Source organism: Phocoena sinus, chromosome 1 (assembly GCF_008692025.1).
Source record: "Phocoena sinus isolate mPhoSin1 chromosome 1, mPhoSin1.pri, whole genome shotgun sequence".
Classification (NCBI taxonomy): domain Eukaryota; kingdom Metazoa; phylum Chordata; class Mammalia; order Artiodactyla; family Phocoenidae; genus Phocoena; species Phocoena sinus.
In genome coordinates, this window is record NC_045763.1 from 27,062,268 (window position 1) to 27,085,888 (window position 23,621).

The following is a 23,621-nucleotide window of genomic DNA, read 5'->3' on the forward strand; positions in this document are numbered from 1 at the left end:
CGAACTTTATTTCTCCTCTGGCCCTTAATCTCCGCTCCACCGTTTATCACTTAAAACCTCCATTGGAAGGAACACCTGCTCTTCATCTTCTTTTTTGGACCGTTTAATGGTTTTAGGATTGAGTTAAAAGGTGACTTTGTGTGCAAAACAGCAATCCTCTGAGATAAGTATTAGGACAATTGGGACAGCTAAGAGTGGGTGGATGATACCCATAAACTTTCATGAAAGTGGAGGATTATGAGAAGATGCCTCGATTAGAAAAGTTAGAAACTTTATAAAAGGCACTGTCTCGGGGCCCTAGGGTGTCCTAGACTATCGGAGGTGTGAGCTGCCTGCTGGCACGTCATTCCTGATGATGGCAGCCCTTTGTACCCTGGGTATAGGTCTGCTGGGTGACACTGGCAGTCTACGGCCCTCCCTTCCCCCTTAAGGTGTGGGTACTAGTCCCAGGACTGGACCAAGAGAGAATGTTAAAGGCCAAAGCTCTTCTCCAGGAAGTGATTCTGTATCCACATGGTCCTCTCCACTCTACCTCCAGGAAGGCCAGTCCCTGTCTTCCCCCCAACCAGGCCATCGCACCCTTCTTGTAATAAGAACATTCCCAAACAGATCTTACCTGAAATCTGAGCCTAGTCTTTTGCCCCTTTCAGGTATGCCAGGGTCTGGACACATATTATGCCCTTGGGACACACCAACCTGAGTTACTACAAGGCAAAAAACAGCACATACAGAGATGGATCATCACAGGAAGAAACCAGTCGGGGCAGTGTCGCAGGGTGGGAGGTGGACGCAGAGACAGAAAGAGGCCCTGCTCTGCTGGGGCCTGTGGGGTTGCTGGGGTCTACTGGGCTCGGGTTTCCCGAGTGTGCAGATGGGGAGCTGCTTTTGACAAATTCCTTTGGGAGCAAAGTCCAAGTGAAATTCATCAAGAGCGTGTGGGCTCAGAGGCACCCCCAAACCAACAGCCATCCAGTTCGTTCCCTTATCCTGCACCAGCGGCCAGAGGTGGACAGTCCACAGCCCCCGGTGACCTCCCCACCCTTCCAATCTGCTGATGGCGGCTGTAGATGAGATGAGCCCCCCAACCTCAGCCCCCAATGGAGAAATGACTCAAAGAAAGTTAAATAAAAGGTGGATGTGTGGTCAGAAACGGTAAAGAATGTAAGAGAAGCTGCAGTCTGAAGTTCAAAGCAGGGACTTGAGCTCAAACACGGATATTTCTGCTGAGAAACCTCTTCCCATCGGACAGTTCTCAATGCAGAGTAAGCGGTAACCAGAGCATCCCCCGCCCATGCTGCTCCCCGAGGGCACCGAGGTAGCACCTGCGGTAGTTCTGGCAGGTGCTGTGATGCCCTCACGTTCGCCAACACCAGAGTCCTGTTTTTAAAAGCCACGTGCACAGTCCTCTAGGTTAAAGGAGAAGCTTGGTCAAAGGGCGGCGGATACACACAAAGTCAGTTTTCTCCCGTCTCCAGTGGAGAAGGTGGAAACCCTCCGGCCCCTGCAGTTCATTGTTCTTGAGATGCTGTGAGGCTAGAACTCCCTTGCACCTCTGGAGTCCTGGCCTTGGCAACGACCAGGAGCCAGAGTTCCACTCAAGCCCTCACCAACCCCACAGTCCCAACAACCACCTCTAGACGAGGGATGACAGGGAGTCTGGAGCAACGTTCCCTGAGTTGGCCCATTTCCCTCTCACCCAGTCAATGTCCCACAATATGAGCAACGTGCTCCATCACTCACTCACTTACCCACTCGTTCCTGCACATGATACACAACAGGCATTAATTGAACACCTACTGTATACAAGACCCTATTTGGATACAGTGGGAAATGCCAATGTCAGGTATAAGATATGACCACTCCACTGTCCTCAAGGAGTTACACGAACTATGGAAAGAAACTACAGAACCACAGCGGGGAGGTGATGAAAGATACAGCTAAAGGGAGGTTCAGAGAGAGGACCCATCTCATATTGCTGAGAGAAGCATGGAAGGCTGCCTGGAGGAGGCAGCATTTGACATGGATCTACTGAGATAGTGGGATTTAGATACATGATAACAGAGAAATGGTATTTCAGGCAGACAGATGGGCCCGGGGAGCAAGGTGGAGACACGGAAACCGAAGTGTAAGTTGTTCGGTGTGCCAGAACAGGAGGGAGGGTATGAGTGACATGGAGGAGTGAAGGTGAAGTGTCAGAGGTCAGACTTTGAAGGGTCTCAAGTCTGATCCTAAAGACGATGGGAAGAGTCCTGAGTGGGGAAGGGCACTGTAAGATCTGGATTGCTCAGAGGGAGGCCAGTTACTGTGAAATGAGTTAGAAAGTTTTGTGTTCATTCAGGTAAAGGACAACAAGAGCCTGGTAGTGGGAACAGACATGAAGTGATGGGAATGGACGTGGCAAAGAAAGAGTCTTCAGGGCTTGTGGAACAGCAGGGCATAGGAAGAGGGGGCAGGGGACTTCCTGGCCCAGGGACCTGTGAGGGTGCAGTGAGTTGATGGAAGTGCAGCAGTGGGGAATCCCATTTTTGACTCAGTTAGTCTCATTTCAGACCTGAGTTTGAAGCTCATTCCTACTGTCAGAAACCTGTCCAAATCTCCAGGGAGCCCCGGGTGTGGCTGGCCAAGGGAACCTGGGCATTTGGACAGACTGAGCGCTCAAGCCAGAGACCGGTTACTCTCTTGGTTGTGTGGTGACGAGTACAAGGCCTCTTGGGCAGCCTCCTTTTCTCCAACATTCCACAGTGCCAGGCTCAAGCCAGTTGCTCCCACTGGACGCTCGTCCCCTACTCCCATCCCCTTCCTTGCCAAACCTCTATTTCTGAAACTTTCACATCCTCAACTAAGCTATGTCAACATTCCCCCAGTCCTGGACCCTTCAGCCTCGGCTAATAAGACGGAAGCGCCATCTCCAAAAGCAGAGCAAGCTCCTGCTTCCTGGGGCCTCGGTGTTTTGCGAGCAGCGGGGAGGAAAGAGAAAACTGGGGCTTCCAGGATCCCCAGGGGCAGGAGGGAGAGAGGACCCCTGAGATGTACCTGCGGGTCCATCTGTTGGCAAGCCAGACTCACCGTGATCCATCCCTACTGAGGGTTTCTGAGCTAAGCGCCCACCTTCTTTAGGCCCTGCCTACTCAACCCTGTGCACCGACCACCCCCATCCAAAGGCCCTGCTGACCGCCACATGGGAACCACACACCACCTTGCAGCGTGTTAAGAATGCAGATTCTTGCCTCCTTCTCGCGCCCTTTCGTTCAGAGCTGACACTGCTCAGCGTAGCATAGAGGGAAAGCTGACCAATGAGGATGTGCTGGACGGGAGAGCTGACCAATGAGGATGTGGCTGGACGGGAGAGCTGACCAATGAGGATGTGGCTGGACGGGAGAGCTGAGGCCACGGCGAAGCCTACCCACCGAACCGCTGCCCCTGACATGTATGGCAAACCTTGCTGTGTCCCCTTTAATCAGCCAGCCCGAAATGAGGCTCAGGCGCCATCCAGGGAAGTTGCAAGCCCAGCGGTGAGCAGCTCATACCCCCCCCCCAGTGCCCTCTCTTCCTGGGAGGACCGAACAGGTGATGGCATCCCCGTATGAGCCTTCAAGGCTCCCCAGAAACAAGCAAACTCAAATCCCAGTGAACAGTTTACTGTCGCAGTTATGGAGGCAAAAGGCTTTTCCCCTTTCTTTCCTGAGTTCCAGCCTCCCCTGCCTATTCAAGACCAGCCAGTTGTGCTTGTAGCATGAATTTGCTCTCGGCTGCAGAGGGAAGAGACTGGAAGGTGATCCTTGCCCCGGTCCCTATGGTGAGGAAGAAGCCACACGCGTTCAGAAAGACAATGCCTTCTACCCAAAGTGAAGGGAGCCACAGACACACGGGTGGTCAGAACCAATGGCCGGGGGCCCATGGTGCCCACAGACTGGTAAAGGCAGCAAGTAGGATCCAGGAGATGTAAGCGTGGCCCACTCCTCCCCTGAAGTTCAGGACATCTGTCCACAGGGAATCTGGGCAGAACACAACGGGCCAGACCCCTGCAGACATTTGGTGACCTGCCTCCGAGGCAGCTTGAGTCACACACCCATTCCTCCCTGAAGGAATCCCAGAAAGGAGACCAGTATCTTGTTGGAGAGAAATGTATACTTTTTCAAAGAGGTTTTGAATTTTTTTTATTAAAATAGGGTTTCTTCATCTTTCTGAGGGAGTTTTTGGTACCTCTGAGAACTAATGAAAACCACAGACCCTTCCCTTCCACCCCAAAATGCACCCACAACATCACATGTGATTTTCTAGCGAGTTCAAGGACCTCCTGAAGTCCTAGGTCAAGAAGGCCCATCTCAGATCCAATGAGAAAGGGAGGATAAGGTTTTGCATCCCCATTCTACAGATGGGGAAACCGAGGTGTTAGGGCCTGGGGTAACACAGTTACCTAAGGACACAACTGGGAAAGAAACGTGCTCTCCCAAGTCAGAGCAGTTTCCTAAAAGTTTGCCTGTGGCCCCAGGGCAAACTCTGAAGTTGAATCGTGCCTGCCTCGGCTCCTCCGGTTTCCTGTGGCTGCAGAAAGAAAGAGCCTGGGAGGGCTCGCGCCATGTCTTGAGCCTTCCCTGCAGACTCCTGACCTAACCCTCTGCTCCTTCCTTTGGCTCCCTAGTCAAGCACAGAAGCAGGGCCTTCTGGCTGCCCTCTGCCATCCAGGCCACTTGTGGCAGGGTGACCAGACAATGGTCCCCAGAGGCAAGGAGTGGTACCTGTCTCCAATTGGAGGACTTGAAAGACCAGAGAAAACCCACAGCCAGGCTCAGTTTCGTCATGGCCTTGGGACCAAACTGCCTCTCCCCGCGCTGCTCCCTGCCACCCAAGCACGGAGCTGTGGACCCACCCATGGCCTCTCTCCAGCAATTACTTCCAGCACCTCAGCAGAAGGGAGCACATGGAGGTGAAAGAGGAAAGGAGAGGGTCAGCAGGGAGCAGAGACAGAGAGAAAAAGAGGGGGAAGCAGATAGGGTGAGGGAGGAGGAAGGAGAGGAAAGTGGAAAGAGGGAGGACGAGTGGAAGGAGACAGAGAAGGGCGTGAGAAGCAGAGGGCAAAGGGGGGCAGAAGGTAGACCAGAAGGCCAGGTGTTTGGGGGACCAAGGGAGGCTCCCTGCCGCCACCTCCAGAATGAAAACGGAGCGTTTCTTGGAAAAATCTGCTCTGCTTTCAAGTCCAGCCTCCTGGAGTGGCCCAGAACCTTTGGGAAATCCTTCCTATGCTCTAGCTCAAAAGCCCCTTAGCACAGGCTCTGATCAGGTGCTTCTGGAGTGACATTCCAGACAACTGCCCAGCATTGGACATTCTCCTTTTGATCTTTCAAACATCAATGGCAGGAACATGTTTCCATGGACAGAATTTGCCCCATGTCCAAGCAGGGAGCCCCCAGCACTCCCCCATCAGCTCAAGAAGCAGGACACCCTCCCTTCTAGTCCATGTTTTGCCCAGCCAGGTCCATGGACCCCGGTGGAAGGTTCTAGGCATTCCCCTCTCTCCCCTTCCCCCAATCTTGTCTTGGGAGCTGGAATCAGGGACTTGAAGCCTCCAAAGTCCCGGCTGGAATTTACTGACTCCTAGACGAGCCAGATAAAGGATTGTCTTAGCAGGTGGAAGTGATTCAAAAGGAAAAAGAAAGAAAGAAATGTAGCAGTAATGACTCCCTGGACTGCAGTTAGAGTGGGAAGTGAGGGAGAAAGAAGAGGCAGGAGGGGAATGGGAGGAGGAACACGAGAAGACAAAGGGCAGGCCCCGGGGCTGCTCACTGGGCACCAGGTTAGTGTCTGCACGCGCAGACCCGGGCGGAGGGAAGCCGGGCCGAAGGGACATCGGCGCAGCAGCATCTGGCTTCCCCGCGGTCACAGCGCCAGCGGCTCTGGCCTCGAGCGAGAGGCCTGGCGGGGCGGACACTTACACACAGACGTCTTCTGGCTGTTATCTTTGCTGGGCATCAGCTTCACGCCTCGAGACTTCAACTCAATTTGCTTCTTGACTAGAGAAGAGGTGAAAGGAAAATCAGGCTTAGTTGTCATATGGGACTGGGGATGGGTCCCTCTAGAATGATCCCTCTCTTAGCTTGGGACATTCCATGGTGAGTCAAAGCCGGAAGCCCCTCTGGGCAGGGATATACTAAGGGTAGCGCTCAAGTGCAACAGGGTCTCAAACACGGAGAAAGAGCTGCTATCAAGGCTGGCTCTCTGGGGTGACCTCCCTGCAAACCGGTAGTGAGTGTCCACATGCGAAGCCCCGCAGCCCGCCCTCTGCGGCTCTGCTCTCCTCCCGATCCGGTCCTGGCCAATTTCTGGACCAGCCCTGGCCAGGTGTGTTGCATTGCATTAGGGCCCCAAGTTGTCACCCTCGCTGTAACCACAGCTGTTGCAATGAAATGTGATTGTAGTCCTTCCTGTTAAAGAGGTAGAGTATATTTCCTCACCCCTTGACTTTGGGTTTGGTCATTATGGAGGCCTTGACATGTCCAAAGACTTGAAAAGTGCCTGCCAGATTAGGCTTGCCCACTTGGATCTCTGCCGTCTTTGGGAGAAGACATGGCTGGTCCTGGGAGGATGAGAACATGAGGAGCAGGGCCCACCATCCTAACCGAGCCCAGCCCACACCAGCTGACCTACTGTGAGCAGGGACAGCAGAGTCCGGGAGGTCACTGGGGTATGGTCTGATGGATTGAACTGGGTTTTGATCCCAACACTAAGTCCAGTCCATAGCTCATCAGGACTTGGCCAAATAGCATACAAAGGGCCCCAGAGCCAGAACTCCACAATTCCAAAGGCTATTCCTCTGAATCCATCAACCTCCTTTGGGTCTGAGTACCCCTATGCTCCAAAGCATTGTGCTGGTTGCCAAGGGATTCATCCTGTCTCTGGTTATATGGCTTGGTTTATCTGTCCATCCCCAGAACCCCCTGCCGGGTGGCTCAGTCCCACTCTTACTGGAACCAGCAGCGGTAACAACTGTGACCAGCACTTCCTACGTGCCAAGCCCCGGGCTGAGGGCCTTACAAGTTCTTTACTTAAATCAGCATCACTGACCCCTTTCTTTCTCTCACACCCACACACGATCTATCAGTAAACCCTCCCAAATTTATCCCCAATGCAGTTTCTACATCTGTATCTCTGGTCCAAATCTCCAAGACTTCTCCCTTTGTTGCCATGGCCTTCCATCTTCCACACTTGCCCCCATCTAATCTGTTCTCAACACGAGATCCAGAAGGATCTTGTTAAAACACGAGTCAGACCAAATTACATCTCTCCTCAAAACTCTTCAGGGGCAACCCAACTCTCCTATAGTAAAAGCCAAAGTCTTTAAAAGGGCCTGCCCAGACCAACGGGCCCTCTCTGTGATCTCTCTGACTCCATCTTCGACCTCAGTCGCTCTTCTCCAGCCACATGGGCCCCCCTCATATTCCAGCAATACACCAGGCATGCCCACTTCAGCCTGCCAGTTCCCTAGAAGGCTCTTTCCCAGATATCTTCATTACTTGGTCCCTTTTCTCCTTGAAGCCTTTGTGAGAACACCGCTTCCTACGGCAGGCCTTCTCTGACCACTCCACTTAGAAGTATACCTCCAACCCCAGCTCTCCCTAACCCCTACCCACTTTACCCCTAACTCTCTCGTATGCATATAATTTTCTTAGTGATTTTTGTCATCCTACGTTGCAACGTAAGCTCCACGAAGACAGAAATTTTTGTCTGTTTTGTTCATTGCTCTGTCCTCAATGCCTAGAATAGTGCCTGGTTCATAGCAGGTCCTCAATAGTCATTTCATTTGATCCTTATATATGTTCAACAACCTTGACCGGTACTTATTATACCTACTTCATCGATAATAAAATTGGGGTTCACGATGGTTTAAGTGATTTATTGTAGGTCACACAGCCAGGAGGCAGCTGTGCTCTTGGTGGGACCTCAGCATCTTCTCTTGTGACCTGTCCCCAAAGTTATCCCAAGGGCATGGTCAACCTTCTTCAGCATCTGTCCCCCCCCCCCCCCCCAGCTCAGCCCCTGGAGACTCAGATATTCACTCTGCACTTGAGATAACATGTCAACCCCAGAACTAAAGCCCACAGTGATCAGATGTGCAAAGGGAACCAAGTCCGAGTATTCCCTCATCCCCTGTCCATCCCTGCTCTGCCTATATCAAAAAGCTCCCCAGGGCTTCCCTGGTGGAGCAGTGGTTGAGAGTCCGCCTGCCGATGCAGGGGACACGGGTTCGTGCCCCGGTCTGGGAGGATCCCACATGCCGCGGAGCTGCTGGGCCCATGAGCCAAGGCCGCTGAGCCTGCGCATCCGGAGCCTGTGCTCCACAACGGGAGAGGCCACAACAGTGAGAGGCCTGCGTACCGCAAAAGAAAAAAAAAAAAAGCTCCCCAAAGGTTGGTCCCTCAGCAAGCTGCTGTCTAAGCTGAATGCCTGACAAAATTCAGTTACTTCCACGGAGTCACGACTTCCCTCGTGCATTCAAATCCCTTTTATAAATGTGCATTACTCTCCATGTGTATCCAGTAGGAAAATTTCCAATGAACACTAACATGGGCCCATTATCAAACAGAGGGTATTCATAGGGAAACATGCATTATTCAAGCCCAGCTAATAACGGTGAGGCAGGGGAAAAAACGTCCTCTGATTCAACATCCCTAAGAGAACAGGAAGGGTCCCAGCACTGCGAGAACAATGCCAGCTCTTCTCCCGGGTGCCCCACCAATGGGCAGGGATCAGGAGAGGGGCCTCTAGGACCCAGTGCAGCCCATCTGAGGGCAGGTCTGGGAAGATGGCTCAGGGCATCCGGAGAAGGAGGTGAGTCAGAGTCTTCCCAAGCCCCTTGTTCAGGTTCTGGTGTCCACTGGGGGAGGGGGTGAGGAAGGGGGTCAGTGCCCCGTGGATGCCATTCCCAGGGGCAAACACTGCTTGGGTTTTCGTTGTAGCTGCTGAAGGGGGACGGTGAGATGCAGGTGGATATGAGGGGGTGGTTAAGAGGAAGCCCTCTTCCTCTCTTCTCAAGGTTGCATTGAGAAAGAGGCTCCTGCCCCTCCCCCATCTCCAGGCCCCAGAGGGAATCCTTCCAATCCTGTCTCCTCGGTCCTCTCCACGAAGGACTGTCTAACCTGACTCACCAGTGCTTAATAGTCACTGGATGACGTCACGATGCCTCCCAGCAGGAGCTAATTCCGTTCTTCCTCTTTTGCACCCTGCTACTCACCACAGGATGGAGTTTGTTAAGGTGATGAGAAGAACTGGATGAGAAGGAACCTGAAAAGCTAGAGGGGGCTCCTTAACTTAGATGCAAACTTTGGGACCGTTTACCCCTCTGAGCCAGGTCTGAGAGGCTGTGTCACCCACGCTGTTGGTGGGTCCCCACGTTAGCTTGCGAAACGCGGGGGCCACAGCTCTGTGGGCAGGGGTTCCTCACACCAATAACACAACCTCTCAAAAAACATATGTCCAGGCCCAGGTGGCCTATGCCATCCCCAGAACTGATGAATGGGTCAGAAAGCGACCTGGCTAGGGGGGTACCCACCTGGCAATATCCACATTGCCAGGGATCTTAGTGTCCAGAAACCACCTCCATATACCGGGGTCGCAGTAGTTTGGCAACACCAGGGAAGCACTCGCACACTGAATTACAGACAGCTAATTTGTCTTCGTCTTACCAAGTGTGTGGTGGGTGACCATGGAAGATGGAGCACCATGGGAAATCAGCCTTGAAATGAGCTTGTAGAAGAACTAGCTGGACAGACCAGGGCAGACCTGGTGTGAAGGGTCAGAGAACAAGGGTACTTCTCTCTCTAGGTCTCCACAGCGCACTGCTAACAGAACTAAGCAGAAAGCAAGGGCAAAACAGCAAGGACCTGGAGAATTTCTGAGGTGTATTTGTTCTTGTTTGAACATTCATTCACGGAGCGCCCACTAGCGTAGCACCTATGGTATTACACTGAAGCGCTCGCCTCTAAAGAGGATTCTGTAATTACTGGCGCAGTGGAGAAAAAGTGTAGCCTGGGGCTGGCTCCTTGGTCCTGGCTACACTTGAATGCACACCCCCGGCGCACATATGCACGCCACACATCCATGCACGCATGCACATCTGTGTGTACAACCAGTGCACCCACAAGAACACATTTACGCCCCTGTGTATGTATGGCTACAAACCTTTACATACAAATCACACTTATACATGTGTTTGTACTGTATGTGAACAAAGTCAGGACTCCCAAGAGAAAAGTGCTGGCTTTAACTGGTTGACGGAAATCTAAGCAGGTACACTGATCTCCTCTGAATGATAATGACTAACAGAGACTGCCAGGCTGCTCCGTTCATCCTTTATATTCTGGTTAATTACAAGACATTTCCCCACTGTTGTAAAGGTTAGCGGAACACACGGTACACATTTAGCTGGAAGAATCTGGCGATACAAATGCCTCTGTAGTCGGCAGCATCAGTTATTGGGCCGAGCTAGTGGGAGACAAGGACCTGTTAGTGGAGGAGACAGGAGAGGGGGGCCTAACCTGCCTCCATGGCTCTGGGGACCGAGAAGTGCATGGAACCTATGGCTTCTTCTCATCCCAGTGGATTCAGACTTCCCTCCACAACAGTGAGCCCCTGCTCTCAGCCTGATCACTCGCCTTTCCCCATCACCTGGCTGTCCTGCTGGCTGGACCATCCCTTCATGTCCTCCCACATCCACATCCACACCAAATCCAGTTCATTCAGCCTCAGAAAATTTCTCCAGTGTGTATCCTTCTTTCAGTGTTCTAAGCCGTTCCTGCCCTAAACTCATCCTGTTTTTTGCTTGGTTTTGGTTCACCGATTCACTGTCTCTGGCCCATCTTAAAAAATGTTGCAGACAGTCATCTTTTAAAAATGGCAATCTGATTGCCACTTTGCAAACTTGGGTGTGCATCCTGCACTCTGCCCTTCCCTTGTCATTGAGGACCTGCCTCCCTGCCTTGGTCACCAGCCCTGCAGAAAGGCTTTTATTACTCACTGCCTTTTGCTGGACAAAGCCAGGTTCTGGCGCACCGGATCCTCATCTCACTGAGATTCATGCCAAAGATATAAAATTCGGTGCAGATGCCTAAGACCCAATGCTTCAAGCTGTAGACCTTCTAGCAGATGGGGAAGCCCTTACTACGGAGAAGAACAGTGATTACAGAACAGAGCTGAAGATGCCTCAGAGTAACAAAAGATGAGGTATCTGTTGCCAGGTCAACTGACTTAAAGGATAAATATAAAACTATCACACCAGACTAGATCGGGATGCTGCCGACACAAATGAAGAGGCTGGAGTGGCACCACCACTGCTACTGCACTGGCACTCTTGATTGCCATGGAAGGCTTCAAGAAGATTAGCAAAGGTGCTAATCCGGCGGAAACCAGGAATGGTGCGAGGCTGTGTGTTGACGCTATAACTGCTGAACTAAGGAAGCAGCCCAAACCTGTGCTAAACCCCGAAGAGACTGCTCAGTTTGCCACAATGTCTAAAAATGGAGACAGAAATCAGCAACATCATTTCTGATGTAACCACAAAGATTCAAAGGGTGTGCTTACAATAGAGGACAGGAAAACACTGTATGATGAATCAGGAACTGAAGGCACAAAAGTTGACTAAGATTACATATCTCTCTGCTTGAATAATACATCACAAGTGCAGAAACGGGGATTCCAGGATACTGATGGTTTCTGGTATCCACTCTTGAAATTGCCAATGCCCAGTGAAAGTCTTTGGTTATAACTGTTGAAAATGCCCTCAGTACACTCAATTGGAATAGGATGAAAATTGGCTTTTGGGTTATAAGAGCCCAAGCTCCAGGTTTCGGTGTCACAGAATGAACCCAACAAGGCTGATGCTGCTGATGGTGTGGTATTTGGAAAAGTGAGCTGGACCCTCAATCTTTAAGAGGTTTTGCTTCATGACCTAGGAAAAACTGGAGAGGTTATTGTGACCAAAGGTGATGCCACATTCTTGCAAGGAAAAGGCAACAATATTGAAATTGAGAAACATAGTTAAGAAATCACTGAGCAGTTAGAATGTTACTGTTAGTGACCATGAAAAAGAAAAACTAAACGAACATCTGGCAAAACTTCAGATGGAGTAACTCTGCTGAAGATTGCTAGGACAGGTGACGTGGAAGACGATGAAAAAAAAAATAGTCCCAGATGCTCTGAATGCCACAAGAGCTGCTGTTGACAAAAGAGTCACCTGGATGCTTTGCTTCAGTGCGTTCCAGGCTTGGATTCACTGATCCAGCTAAATGAAGAGCAAAAAATTGGTACAGAAATCATTCAAAGAACACTCAAAACTCTGGCAATGACCGTTGCTAAGAATGCAGGTGTTGAAGGATAACGGATAGTTGAGAAATTTTTGCAAACTTCCTCTGAAGCTGGTTATGCACCATGCTGGGCAATTTTTAAAATATGGTGGCAAAAGGAATCGTCAACCCAACTCAGATGGTAAGTAGTGCTCTGCTGGGAGATGCTGGTGCAGTTTTTCGGTTAACCACAGCAAAACTCGCTGTGCCGCTGGAATTGCTAAAGGAGAGGAGGACCCTGGCATGGTAGATGGGGGGCAGCATAGGGGGTGGCCCATGTTCTAATTCCTAGGAGCTATTTAAAATATTTTTTATTTTATATTGGAATATAGTTGATTAACAGTGTTGTGTCAGTTTCAGGTGTACCGCACACTGATTCAGTTATAACCCTAACCCTAACCCTACTGTATAGCACAGGGAACTCTGCTAAACACTCTGTAATAACCTAAATGGGAAAAGAATTTGAGAAAGAATAGAGACATGCTTTGCAATTAATAATGGGCTGTGCAGCGGTCTTCATGAACAGCTTCCCAGAAGTCAGCTGGAGGAGACGACCGGAAGAAGAATGTTTAAGGGAATCTCTATGGCCATCAGTTTATTGGTTTCAGTTGCCTTTGCAACACTTTCCTCTCTCCATGGAACATCCTTTCTCCTCTTTTCTGCTCGGCTACCTCTTGTTGGAAGGTCTCACTCAGAGGTTACTTCTTCTCTGCCTCTCTGTCTACGTCTCAGGGAGTAGCCAGTGCCCTCTCCAGGCTTCATTCGGACCTCTGCTGAAGCCCTCATTACACGGGAACAGCAGGTCTGCTTCTAGCCATTTGCCTCATGAGCTCCTATGTCTGCATCCCGGGACTGACACAGAGCCAGGCAGATAGAAGGTTTCCAATAAGGGTTTGATGACGGAGTGGATGAATGACCCACTGTTACAGAATATGTGCTTTGAATTAATTTCTGGCAAAAGGAAGGGGTTACACTTGAAGCCTGGTGAGGTGAGGGGCATCACGTATGTGTTCACGCTCACTTTTCAGTTCAGGCCCACTTTTTTTTTTTTAAGATTTTTTTTTTTATGTGTACCATTTTTTAAAGTTTTTATTGAATTTGTTACAATATTGCTTCTGTTTTACGTTTTGGTTTTTTGGCCGTGAGGCGTGATCTTAGCTCCCCGACCAGGGATCGAACCCTGCGTTGGAAGGTGAAGTCTTAACCACTGGCCTGCCAGGGAAGTCCAGGCTCCCTCTTGATTGAATTCAGGAGCTTGGCTTTGTAGGTACCCGGCCCTGGGCTCCTGAGACTTGTGCTGAGGCCCCCAGAGGCCCAAACCTGGAAATGAGGCTGGTAAGGGTCTGGCAGCTCAGAGGGCTGCCAAGAATAGGACAGATGAGTCAGAGCTTGAGCCATGGGACACCTGAGGCATTTTTGCTCTGGCCCAGGACTGTGGATCGATCACAAGTAAGAACGCAACATGTTCATGTGAAAAACAGAAGCTTCAGCTTGTTACCGTAAAAAGCCTCAAGCATCTCAGTAAATGCAAATTGTTCTCAAATGGAAAAGTTTATTTGGCAGACAATTGAGACTCAGCACAGGACTTCTAGAAAGCAGAATATCTTCCAGTCTCCTGGTCACCAGGGTTGACTTGACAAGACAGGCAGTAAGAAGGGACAGCGGGGCCAGGCTGGGATCTGGCTGAAGGGAGGGACGGACACTAGAAGATGATCGTGAGGTCAGAGTGGCAGCAAAGGGAACACGTGTGAGAAGGAGCCAGAGCGGGCAGCTCGCTCTCACTGCACAAGGGTTTCCCATACAACAAACAGGGGGTCAAGGTGACTGATGGGGTAGGAAGCTTCAAGTTTCCATTTCTTGAGTGACTGCTACGTGTCCAATATTTTACCAGGAGCTCCTTTAATTTCCAGTAGCCCTGTGGGGTTAATATTATTCCCTCTACAGAAGAGGAAAGCAATAATGAGGGGTGCTATCCTTCCTGCCGGGGAAGCCCCTCACCCTTTGTGATCATTGGCCACTGTGGGCATTTAAAAAAAGGCTCTTCTCACTGTCATCCCTTTAGGCTTAAAAAAATAAAAGCGGAACAACCAAGAAAGCAATTAACACTCTGAGAAGGACTGGAAATACTCCTCGCTTGGAGACAGAGGGATTGATTATACAACCTCAGTGGCCTTCCCAAACCGGAAGGAACCTTATAGAACCTCAAGTCCTGGGGTTGCCAGGTACAGGAACCTCTTTTAATCTGCTTAGGTAAATGCCTGCTACAAATAGGTCAAAGAGAGAATTCTCTGGTTGAAGCTGGGGTGGAAATCCCACCTGCTCAGCCCCTAGCAAAACAGCTGCTGGGAGAACCCCTTGGCCTCCAAGGAACCCACTTTAAAAGCTCACTCTCTTGGGCCCATATTACACACATGGGGAGGACTCGTGCCCTAAGAGGGGATTGGCGGCCTCCGCCTCTACTTTGCCTTTATCTCTAGACTAGACCTTTCTTCTCTGAGCTACAGATGGACAGAATAGCCAAGTACTTATTAGATAGTCTCTCAACCCCTGATGTCCCAGAATCAATGTGTCTCAAGCAAAATCCATCCCCCACCTCCCTGTGCCAGAGGCTACCTTGGTGAATAGTACTTTTTTTTTTTTTTTTTTACACTCACTTACTCAAGCTAGAAACCTAAGATTCACCCCTGACGCATTCATCTGCTTTCCCCATCACCCCTCACTCCCAAATCTGACGAGTCCTGAGTCCAGGGAGGTTTGCCATGGAAAGGTCCCTTCTGGTCTGTCTGCCCCTCTCCCTCTCCACCGCCTCTGCCTAAACTCTGGATCCTCATCATCCTCATTCTCCAGAACTCTTAACTGTCCCCCACTAGTTTCATTCTAGAGCAAAGATTTTTCTAGAATGAAAACATGATCACACCTTCCCTCTTGTTAAAACTTCTGATCACCTCTCATCACCATGGAACCAAGCCCAGCTTTACTGCAGCTTTTTACGACGAGACCCCCCACCTCTCCTTCCGGCCTCATGACCCCGCTACCCCTCACTGCTTTGTTTTTTTTTTCCTTGTTGTTTGTTTGTTTGTTTTTGCTGTACGTGGGCCTCTCACTGTTGCGGCCTCTCCCATTGCGGAGCACAGGCTCTGGACGCGCAGGCTCAGCGGCCATGGCTCACGGGCCCAGCTGCTCCACGGCATGTGGGATCCTCCCGGACCGGGGCACGAACCCGTGTCCCCTGCATCGGCAGGCGGACTCTCAACCACTGCACCACAAGGGAAGCCCCCTACTGCTTTGGACTGCAGACTTCGCTCTAGGTCGGCAAATGTTTTCTGTAAAAGGTCTGTAAGTAAATATACTAGGCTGTGGCCCATCGTCTCAGGTGCAAACTACCCAACTCCGGTAGCACTGAAGCAGTTGTAGACAATCTATGAATGAGTGTAACTGAGTTCCAAGAAATCTTTACTTATGGACACTGAAATTTGAATTTCATGTAATTTTTATGTGCTATGAAATATTCTTCTTCTTCTGATTTTTTTCCTCCAACTATTTAAACATGTAAAACCCATTATTAGCTCAAGAACCATATGAAAACAGACAGAGCGCGAGGTCTGGCCTGCAGGCTATAGTTTGCTGACCTGTGCTCCAGACACACACAGATACTTGTGGTTCCTTAGACTTAGCACTTTCACGCAACCTCGCTTCAGCTCTACCTGGAATGCTCCTTTCCACTGTCTGTCTGGCATCTTTCTGAGACTCACACTGAAGTCACTGCCCTTTTTCGGCTCTCCTTAAGTGTGTCCAGCAAAACGAAGTGCTTCTTTATCTCCAGTCCTAGAACCCTTCATCAGGCCTCAACTATAGCTCTTCTCATGTGGCAGAGAAGTTGTAGATTCATGTCTGTTCCTCTCTTGAACGTGCTCTCCTTGAGAGCAGAGACTGGTCTCGTTGTGTTCATCTTTCTGTGCTGTCACGTGGTAGTGTCACATGGGACACGCTTGTTAAATGAAATACAATTGCCCACCTTCCGACAGCCAGCTCCCGGCAAAGCAAGCCTAGAACTCAGATCCTCTGATACCGTGTGGTATTGGTTAAAATTGTGCCTGGCTATGAACAGCCCTAAATTCTGATTGGATTGAGACAGGAATGGAATGTGCTGTGTTGTAGGTTAGTTAGATTTATTTAATTTTAATTTTATTTTTTGTTTCTCTGGGACAAAACATCCATCGATATAATCAGGAGTTGGTAATTGTTGGCTCTGAAGCGCCCTACATCCCTTGAGACTCTAATGCCATAAAGCTGAGTGCGGGTGAAGCTGATCCCGTGCTGATGACTCCCCAGGTCCATTCTTTAAACTTCTCCCCCCTGCTCTGTGCCCCCAGAGCCAGACCCCTGTGGACGGCTACGGAACAAGGGGGCCCACTGGTCAAACTGGTCAGTCTCCCAGGGCATAGAGCAGACTGTTCTCTTGTTGCTGGTTTCCTATTGGGTTGGCAGATGGGAGGCACAGCAGATGTGAGGGAGGGAGATGGGCAAGATCTGGTTACAGATTCCTGGGGCCCCCTCCTCCTGCACTGGTTACTGATTCCCAGGCCCCCTCCTCTTGCACTGGTGACAGATTCCCGGGCCCCCTTCTCCTGCACTGGTTACTGACTCCTGGGCCCCCCTCCTGCACTGGTTACTGACTCCTGGGCCCCCCTCCTGCACTGGTTACTGACTCCTGGGCCCCCCTCCTGCACTGGATACTGATTCCCAGGCCCCCTCTTCTGCACTGGTTACTGATTCCCAGGCCCCCTCCTCTTGCACTGGTTACTGACTCCCAGGCCCCCTCCTTCTGCACTGGTTACTGGTTCCCAGGCGCCCTCCTCTTGCACTGGTGACAGATTCCCGGGCCCCCGTCTCCTGCACTGTTTACTGACTCCCGGGCCCCCCTCCTGCACTGGATACTGATTCCCAGGCCCCCTCTTCTGCACTGGTTACTGACTCCCAGGCCCCCTCCTTCTGCACTGGTGATATTTCCAGGTCCCTCTTCCTGCACTGGTGACAGATTCCTGGGCCCCCTCCTGCACTATAGTTTGGCAGTGGTCAGGCTCAGCTGTGCCGGGCGGCCCCCCTTCAATGGCTCTGGCTCTTGCTCCTCTGTCCCCTGGCCCTTTCTCTACTGTGGTAACGGTCTCTCTGTCGTTCATTCTCCGGGTAATCTCATTAAAAAGAAACCCTCTGGGGTTTCCTTTAATCTCACCTTTACCTCTGTAATGGGACCCTTCACTAAACCTTCTTCAGTTAAAGCCATGCAGTAAGTATGCTCCCGTCTCCTACTAGACCCCTGGCTGAAAGCTCTCTCTGCTACTCTTTGGGACTGAACTTGCAAGTAGCAAAACTTAGAATGGTCTTTAGTGGTTCCAAAGTTTTCCCTCCTTTAGAGCAATGTTTCTCATTCGGGGGTGATTTTGCACTCAGGGGACATTTGGCAAAGTCTAGAGACTTTTTGGTTGTCGTGTGTGTGTGTGTGGGGGGGGGCGTTGCTGGCATCTAGCATCTAGTGGGTAGAGGCCAGGGATGCCGCTAAACATCCTGCAGTGCGTGGGGCAGGTTCCCACAACAGAGGATCATCCAGGCCACGATGTGAGTTGTGCAGAAGCTGAGAAACCCTGCATTATAAAGCTACCAACTGAGCTTCCAAATGATTATTGTAGACCCTTGCACTGTATACCCTGAGTCTGGAAAACACGAGAGAAAGTTCACAGGGGAGAATCATGTATGAACACAACCAGTATACAGCGCAATATGTTAGGATGCCAGACCCAGATGAACACGGCTGGGGTCCACGCTCAGACTCCGACATTCTATCGAGGAGACCTTGAGCCAGATACCTCCCCTCTCTGCAACTCTCGCTCCTCACCTGTAAAACGGGGCTAGTAGTAGTACCTGCTTTACACAGTTGCTGTTAGGCCTGAATGAAGTAATACATGCCAAGTTCTTGAAACCCAGAGAGACACGCTGGCACACACCAGTGTGCAAATCCTGTTCTGGGCTGTCTTGGGCGGAGTCAGAGAGAGAATAAGAAAGGGCCTGCTTTTGAGAAGTTCATAACTAAAACCGCTTTTCAGATTGTGGGTTGTTCCCTGCTACAGACTTGTGAAATTGATTTCGAGGTTGCAACTAACATTAAAAATTGGAAAAGAAATTTTCAGGGTGCCTCACCCTTACTAAGGGTAAATACCACTTGGTGACATTTTCCTTTTAGCTCTGCAGATATATATGTGTGTCCTGGGTTGCGACGGAAAATGTATTTTTTTATGGTGGGGTGAGATTAACAAAACAAAGTTTAAAAGATACCAGTCAAATAGGAAAAGCGAGGCACCCAAAGCACCGTGAGAAGGCCCTGTGATTTTGCAGAAAAACTCACATAGGGCTGCGAATGAATTCCAGCTTCACCATGTATAGGCTGTGTGATCTGTGCGTGTTGGGCAAGTTACACAACCTCTCTGAACCTCAGCTTCCTCAACTGAAATACGGAAATTAAAAACATATTCGCCACTGCGCTGTGGGGAGGATCGAATGGGGCAACACGCATACACTGCCTAGTACAGGGCCTGGTACACAGTAGGTGTGCAATGGATGTGTGCCCCTGACCTAGAGACTGCCTGACCTGGGTCCTCATTGGCAGAAAACCCTAATGTATGACCGTGACAAATGGGCCCTCAGAAACTTGAAATATTAGAAACACCTGGTACCTATTTAATCAGATGAAACAATAACATTCATCTCTTCTTTCCTAGTTTGGAAGACACAACATAAAGATCCAGAGAGGTGCTTCACTCCCGCAGAGGCCCAACCTCAGCGGCAGAAAGAATGTATCCAGGAAAGCTCTCGGAGCCAGGCTCGTCAGACCAGGTTGGTTTCCTGTTTATTTTTAAACATATTTCAAGGGACTCCTGCTACCCAAGGCTAAGGAAATGAGGTTATTCATAAAAGATTCAGATTTTACAGGTAATGCTTCTACTCTCAGTGCTGCTTTTATCCCAGTGTCCAGCCTGAAAGCCTGGCCCTGGGGGGCCCCGCTCTGCCGGTGCCACCTCCCGGGTGGGCAGTGTGCTCAGAGCCTCCGAGGTGAGGCTTGGAGGGACGAGCTGCCAGGATCTCCTCCACTGGAGTCACTGCTCCCTCCCGCCCCTCGGCGGTGAGGTGGTGATCACAGCTCACTCTTCCATCAGGCCTCTGTCCTACGCACACCAATATACCACACTCTCTCACTCACAACACAGCCCACTCTATCCCCCAGGGTCTTATATAGGGCCTTCTGCTTAAAGGGTGTGCAATACAAGTTCACATTGAATCAACTAGAACCAACGTCAGTTTGTAACTGGTGATAGTAATGGCTTAATGAGCAACTCTGAAGCCAACCCTTGGTGTTTATCTCTCTGGATAAATTTTGTGTACTTTGAACAAACTCAAGGTTGAAAATGAATGCTGTCATCTACTCCCACCCATCCATTGGATTTGGGGATCTCCTCTAGGCGTGGAGAGCTCCCTGCCTCGCGGTCAACCCACTCATTTTTATGGGCGGCTCTCGGGGTTAGGAAATTCTTCACGATTGGAGCAGAAATCTGCTTACCTGCAGTTTCCACCTGCCATTCTCGGTCTGATCCCTTGCCACCAGACAGCTCTTCACAGATGTGAGCACCTAAGCTAGAGAGCTCCCTAGAGCTGTTTTGCCTATCGTTTGTCAAACGTCTGTGTTCTACGTGAAATGAACAAGAGCTGAAATGCGGGCAGCTCTCCCACTTTATACCAGGGTAGGCTAAACTCTGCCGGTTAAGTGGGTGGGCTCTGGATTCAAAAGGCAGGAGTTCAGATGGTCTTGGGAAACTGCCTTCATTTCTCTGGGCCTCAGCTCTCTCGTCCATCAAATGGGGATGGTGACGGTGTTTACTTCACAGGGTAACGATGAAGATTAAGTGAGATGACGCTGACCAAGCGCCTAGCACAGTGCCCGGCTCTCAGGAGGCCCTTGGCATAAACTAGTATGATTTGCCTGGCCTGAAGACGGGCAGCTCAGGGTACAGCATTCTGCACAATTTGAGAAGTGTCCTCCCTTGGACACCAGACCGCAACGGCACATGTAGACACGCAGATATGCAGACCTCTGACTCTGCAAATGAGAGCAGGACAGCAGAGGCAACTGTACCCTGAAGACACACCGGACCCAGTCCGGGGACAAGATGGCCCCAGGCATCATCTCTGCCGCCCCCCACCCCCCCGAGGAAGCAGGGCAGCCCGGCCCCGCCTACCTTGGTACTGGGCGCTGAAGCCGCGCTGCCGGTGGTTGCCGTCCGACGTGAAGTGCAGCCGTAGCCAGTTTTTACTGCTGATGACGGGGGCCGGGAGGCTGGCTCCGGTGAACCTGTGGGGACAGGAAGACGGGGTCAGGGACCACAGCTGCCTGAGACCGGGCACCCGGGAGTCTCCCCACTGCCCATGTGTGCTGGGGCCTCCTCCCAGGCCTGGCAGAAGGGAAGGCCGTGCTGGCCCGGCCGCCCACCAGTAGCCTGCAGCCTGGGCTGCTGGAGCTGGTTCCCCCAGGGGCTCTTCCCACTGCTGAGTTGCTGAGAGGAGGGGGCGATCCTTCAGGCCTGGAACAGAGGCCTATTTCTCCACTTTCAGCAGAGGTCTAGCTGCCCAGGAGAGAGGTCCAGCCCTCCCAGCAGAGGCCCGTCACCCCAGCAGATGTCCACATACCCACCCCCAGCAGAGATCCAGATTCCCCGCAAAGGTCCAGCCCCAAGCAGGGGACCAGCCCAGCTCTCCGGCAGAGGTTCAGCTACCCCGAGCCAGCCCCTCAGGGACGCGAAGGAGTCAGGAGAAAGGGCTCAGGCAGCCACTACAGGCAGCACGGCCCTTCCCAGGTGTGAGAGCCTGTTTGGGGGTCACTAACTAGGCGCTGGGTCTTCTCTGGCTCCTGCCCCTGTCTCTGCTCCTCCACAGGAGGCCAGCCCCCACTGCTGGGCCACCTCTCCACCCTTAGATTAGCCTTGTCTGCTTTCAGCCAGTCCGGCTCAGTGGCTGGGAAACCCGGATATCCCCGACCGTCGCCAGGCACTGCCCCAGCCTCTCGACCAGCTGTGTCCTGAGCCAGCTTTCAGGTCAATCAGATCTTTCCTCCTAGAGTTGCTCAGAGATCAAGAACCTTCCATGGCTCCCCGGTGCCCACGCAAGACCGGCTTTCCAAACTTTCCGCACTGTCCCCTGCTTGAACGGGACTCCGCTCAGTGCTGGCCCCTCTGCCACACCCAGGCGAAGCCCCGGATGCCCCTCGTCGCTCTGCTCGCTGTCCTGCACCCCAGGAGCCCCTCGCCCTTCTCTCCTCAACCCCAGAGCCTCCAGCGGGCCGATGCCCAGTGTCTCTCCGCTCCTCCAACCTGCGTCTGAATCAGGGACCAAACCTCCTGATGTATCCCCTTTGGCACCATCGCTCCCACCCCGCCTGGACACCCTGCTTACATCGAAGCATTCCAAGCTTTCTCCTTTTCTATGCCTTTGCCTTTTCTGCCTGGAATGTACCCGCGCGTAACCCTCTCTCCTGCTCCAGCCGTATCACTTGAGACACTTCGGGATGCCCTCAGATACCATGTCCCCAGGAAGGCCTTTCCTATTCTCCTTGGCTCTGAAGCCACACGGACTTGGGTTCAGATCCAGGCTTCACCGCTTCCTACCAGTGTGACCTGGGACCAGTTAGTTGATCTTTCTGAAAATGGAGGAAAAATACTGGCCCGGAGAGTCTGTGGGAGTACGTGAGAGGCCTTACGGGCAAAGAACCTAGCCCAGTATCTGACACATATTAGCTCAATAAACATAATTTTCCTTTCCCCTCCTCTGTCATGCCACAGCATGTTATTAAAATTATAATTCATTTATCTAGGTGTGTGTCTCCCTGGGATAATGCCTCAAAGAGGGCGGTGCAGACTGGTGGGTGGGTGGGGGAGGGGAGAAGCTGGGACTCTAGAGGGATCGGCTGTGTTATCTTATGAAAATTACTTAAATTCTCTGTAACTTCATCTGTAAAATGAAGATAGTAATCCCTCTCTCAAAGGGCTGCCGGGATTGAATGAGATAATACACAAAAAAGACTTAAGCACGGTCTCTGGAAAATAGAAAGCTCTTGGTAAATGGCAGCTGCTATGTTATTCTCCATCACCTTTATTCTTCATCTCTGTACTAAGCACCTAACACAATGCTCGATACAAAGTAGGTGTGTCAGGATTCCAGCAGAAAACAGATGGCTCGGTCATATGAGAATAATTCCAGTTGAATGAATGGCCTCGTCACCACCAGGGATGGGGCAGTATCCGGAGGCTGTTAACAGGGGTCTGGTTTCCACTCACAGGCCTGGAGAGGACATGGTTATCCCTGAAGGAGAGGGTAGCATAGAAAGGGCCACCATGCAGGACCCAGATCTTCAGTCAGTGGAGACGACAGCCAGTTTGTGAAAATCCCACAAGGAGGGAGAAAGACACACTCTCCTCCCTCCCCTCCCCTCCTCCAATGTACTGCTGATGCTTCTGTCGATGTAGCCCAATTGGAAGCCAGAGGGCAAGGGAGCATATGGATGCAGTCTCACAAGTAAGTCTTCCTAAGCATGGAACAGGGTAGACAAGGGAGGGGAGATGATCTGGAGGGGTGAAAGGAAGAGATCCAGCATGGTGGGTCTCCATAAATGCGTATTAGACAAAGGAACTAACCAAGGAGCTTCTCACCCTGCAAAACTGAGTTTTTACTATAATGAAAATGCTGACATACACCAACCTCCAGGAATATCACCCATATTGCTATGGTAGGAGCTATTACAGAAACCAATTACTGTATTTCACCAGACCCCATTTAAAATACTTTATTACAGGCAGAGTCATTTAAGTTTTCTAAGGAGCCACAAACAGTATTGTGGGTTTTTTCTTCCCCAGGCCAAATTCAATTCTATCTCAATGACAAAGCCTGGAGGCTATTTACATAAGGGAGGTAGAAATAGGGAGAAGTTACATGAATAATTCAGAACCAAAGGCTGTTCACTGCAGGATGGAATGAGGGGAGGATGCTGGGGTCCCAAGAGCAGGAAGAGAGTAATGATCAAGGTTGTAACCGCAAGTCAGAAAGTCGGTATTCTCCAGCCCTGGGATCTGCATTAATCCCCAATGGTACAGCTGGAGGAGCCCGAAGGGACATCCCCTGCCTCCCATTTCTCCCACACCTTCACCTGCTCCCAGGAATCCTGATGATAATTGTTCATTCCCAAGGCTT

The 23,621-nt window shown here is 51.1% G+C and overlaps 1 protein-coding gene and 1 pseudogene across 1 annotated transcript in view; one reads left to right on the forward strand and one right to left on the reverse strand.

Annotated features, from left to right (window-relative positions):
• CSMD2 (CUB and Sushi multiple domains 2) overlaps positions 1–23,621 on the reverse strand; it is a 661,952-nt gene that overhangs the window by 322,379 nt on the left and 315,952 nt on the right. The window contains exons 6-8 of the mRNA XM_032640663.1: positions 20,621–20,733; positions 5,934–6,011; positions 617–704 (exon numbers count right to left, since the gene is read on the reverse strand). Coding sequence (XP_032496554.1) covers positions 617–704; positions 5,934–6,011; positions 20,621–20,733 — 279 coding nt within the window. The remainder of the gene's footprint in view (positions 1–616; positions 705–5,933; positions 6,012–20,620; positions 20,734–23,621) is intronic.
• LOC116757574 lies at positions 11,058–12,585 on the forward strand (annotated as a pseudogene).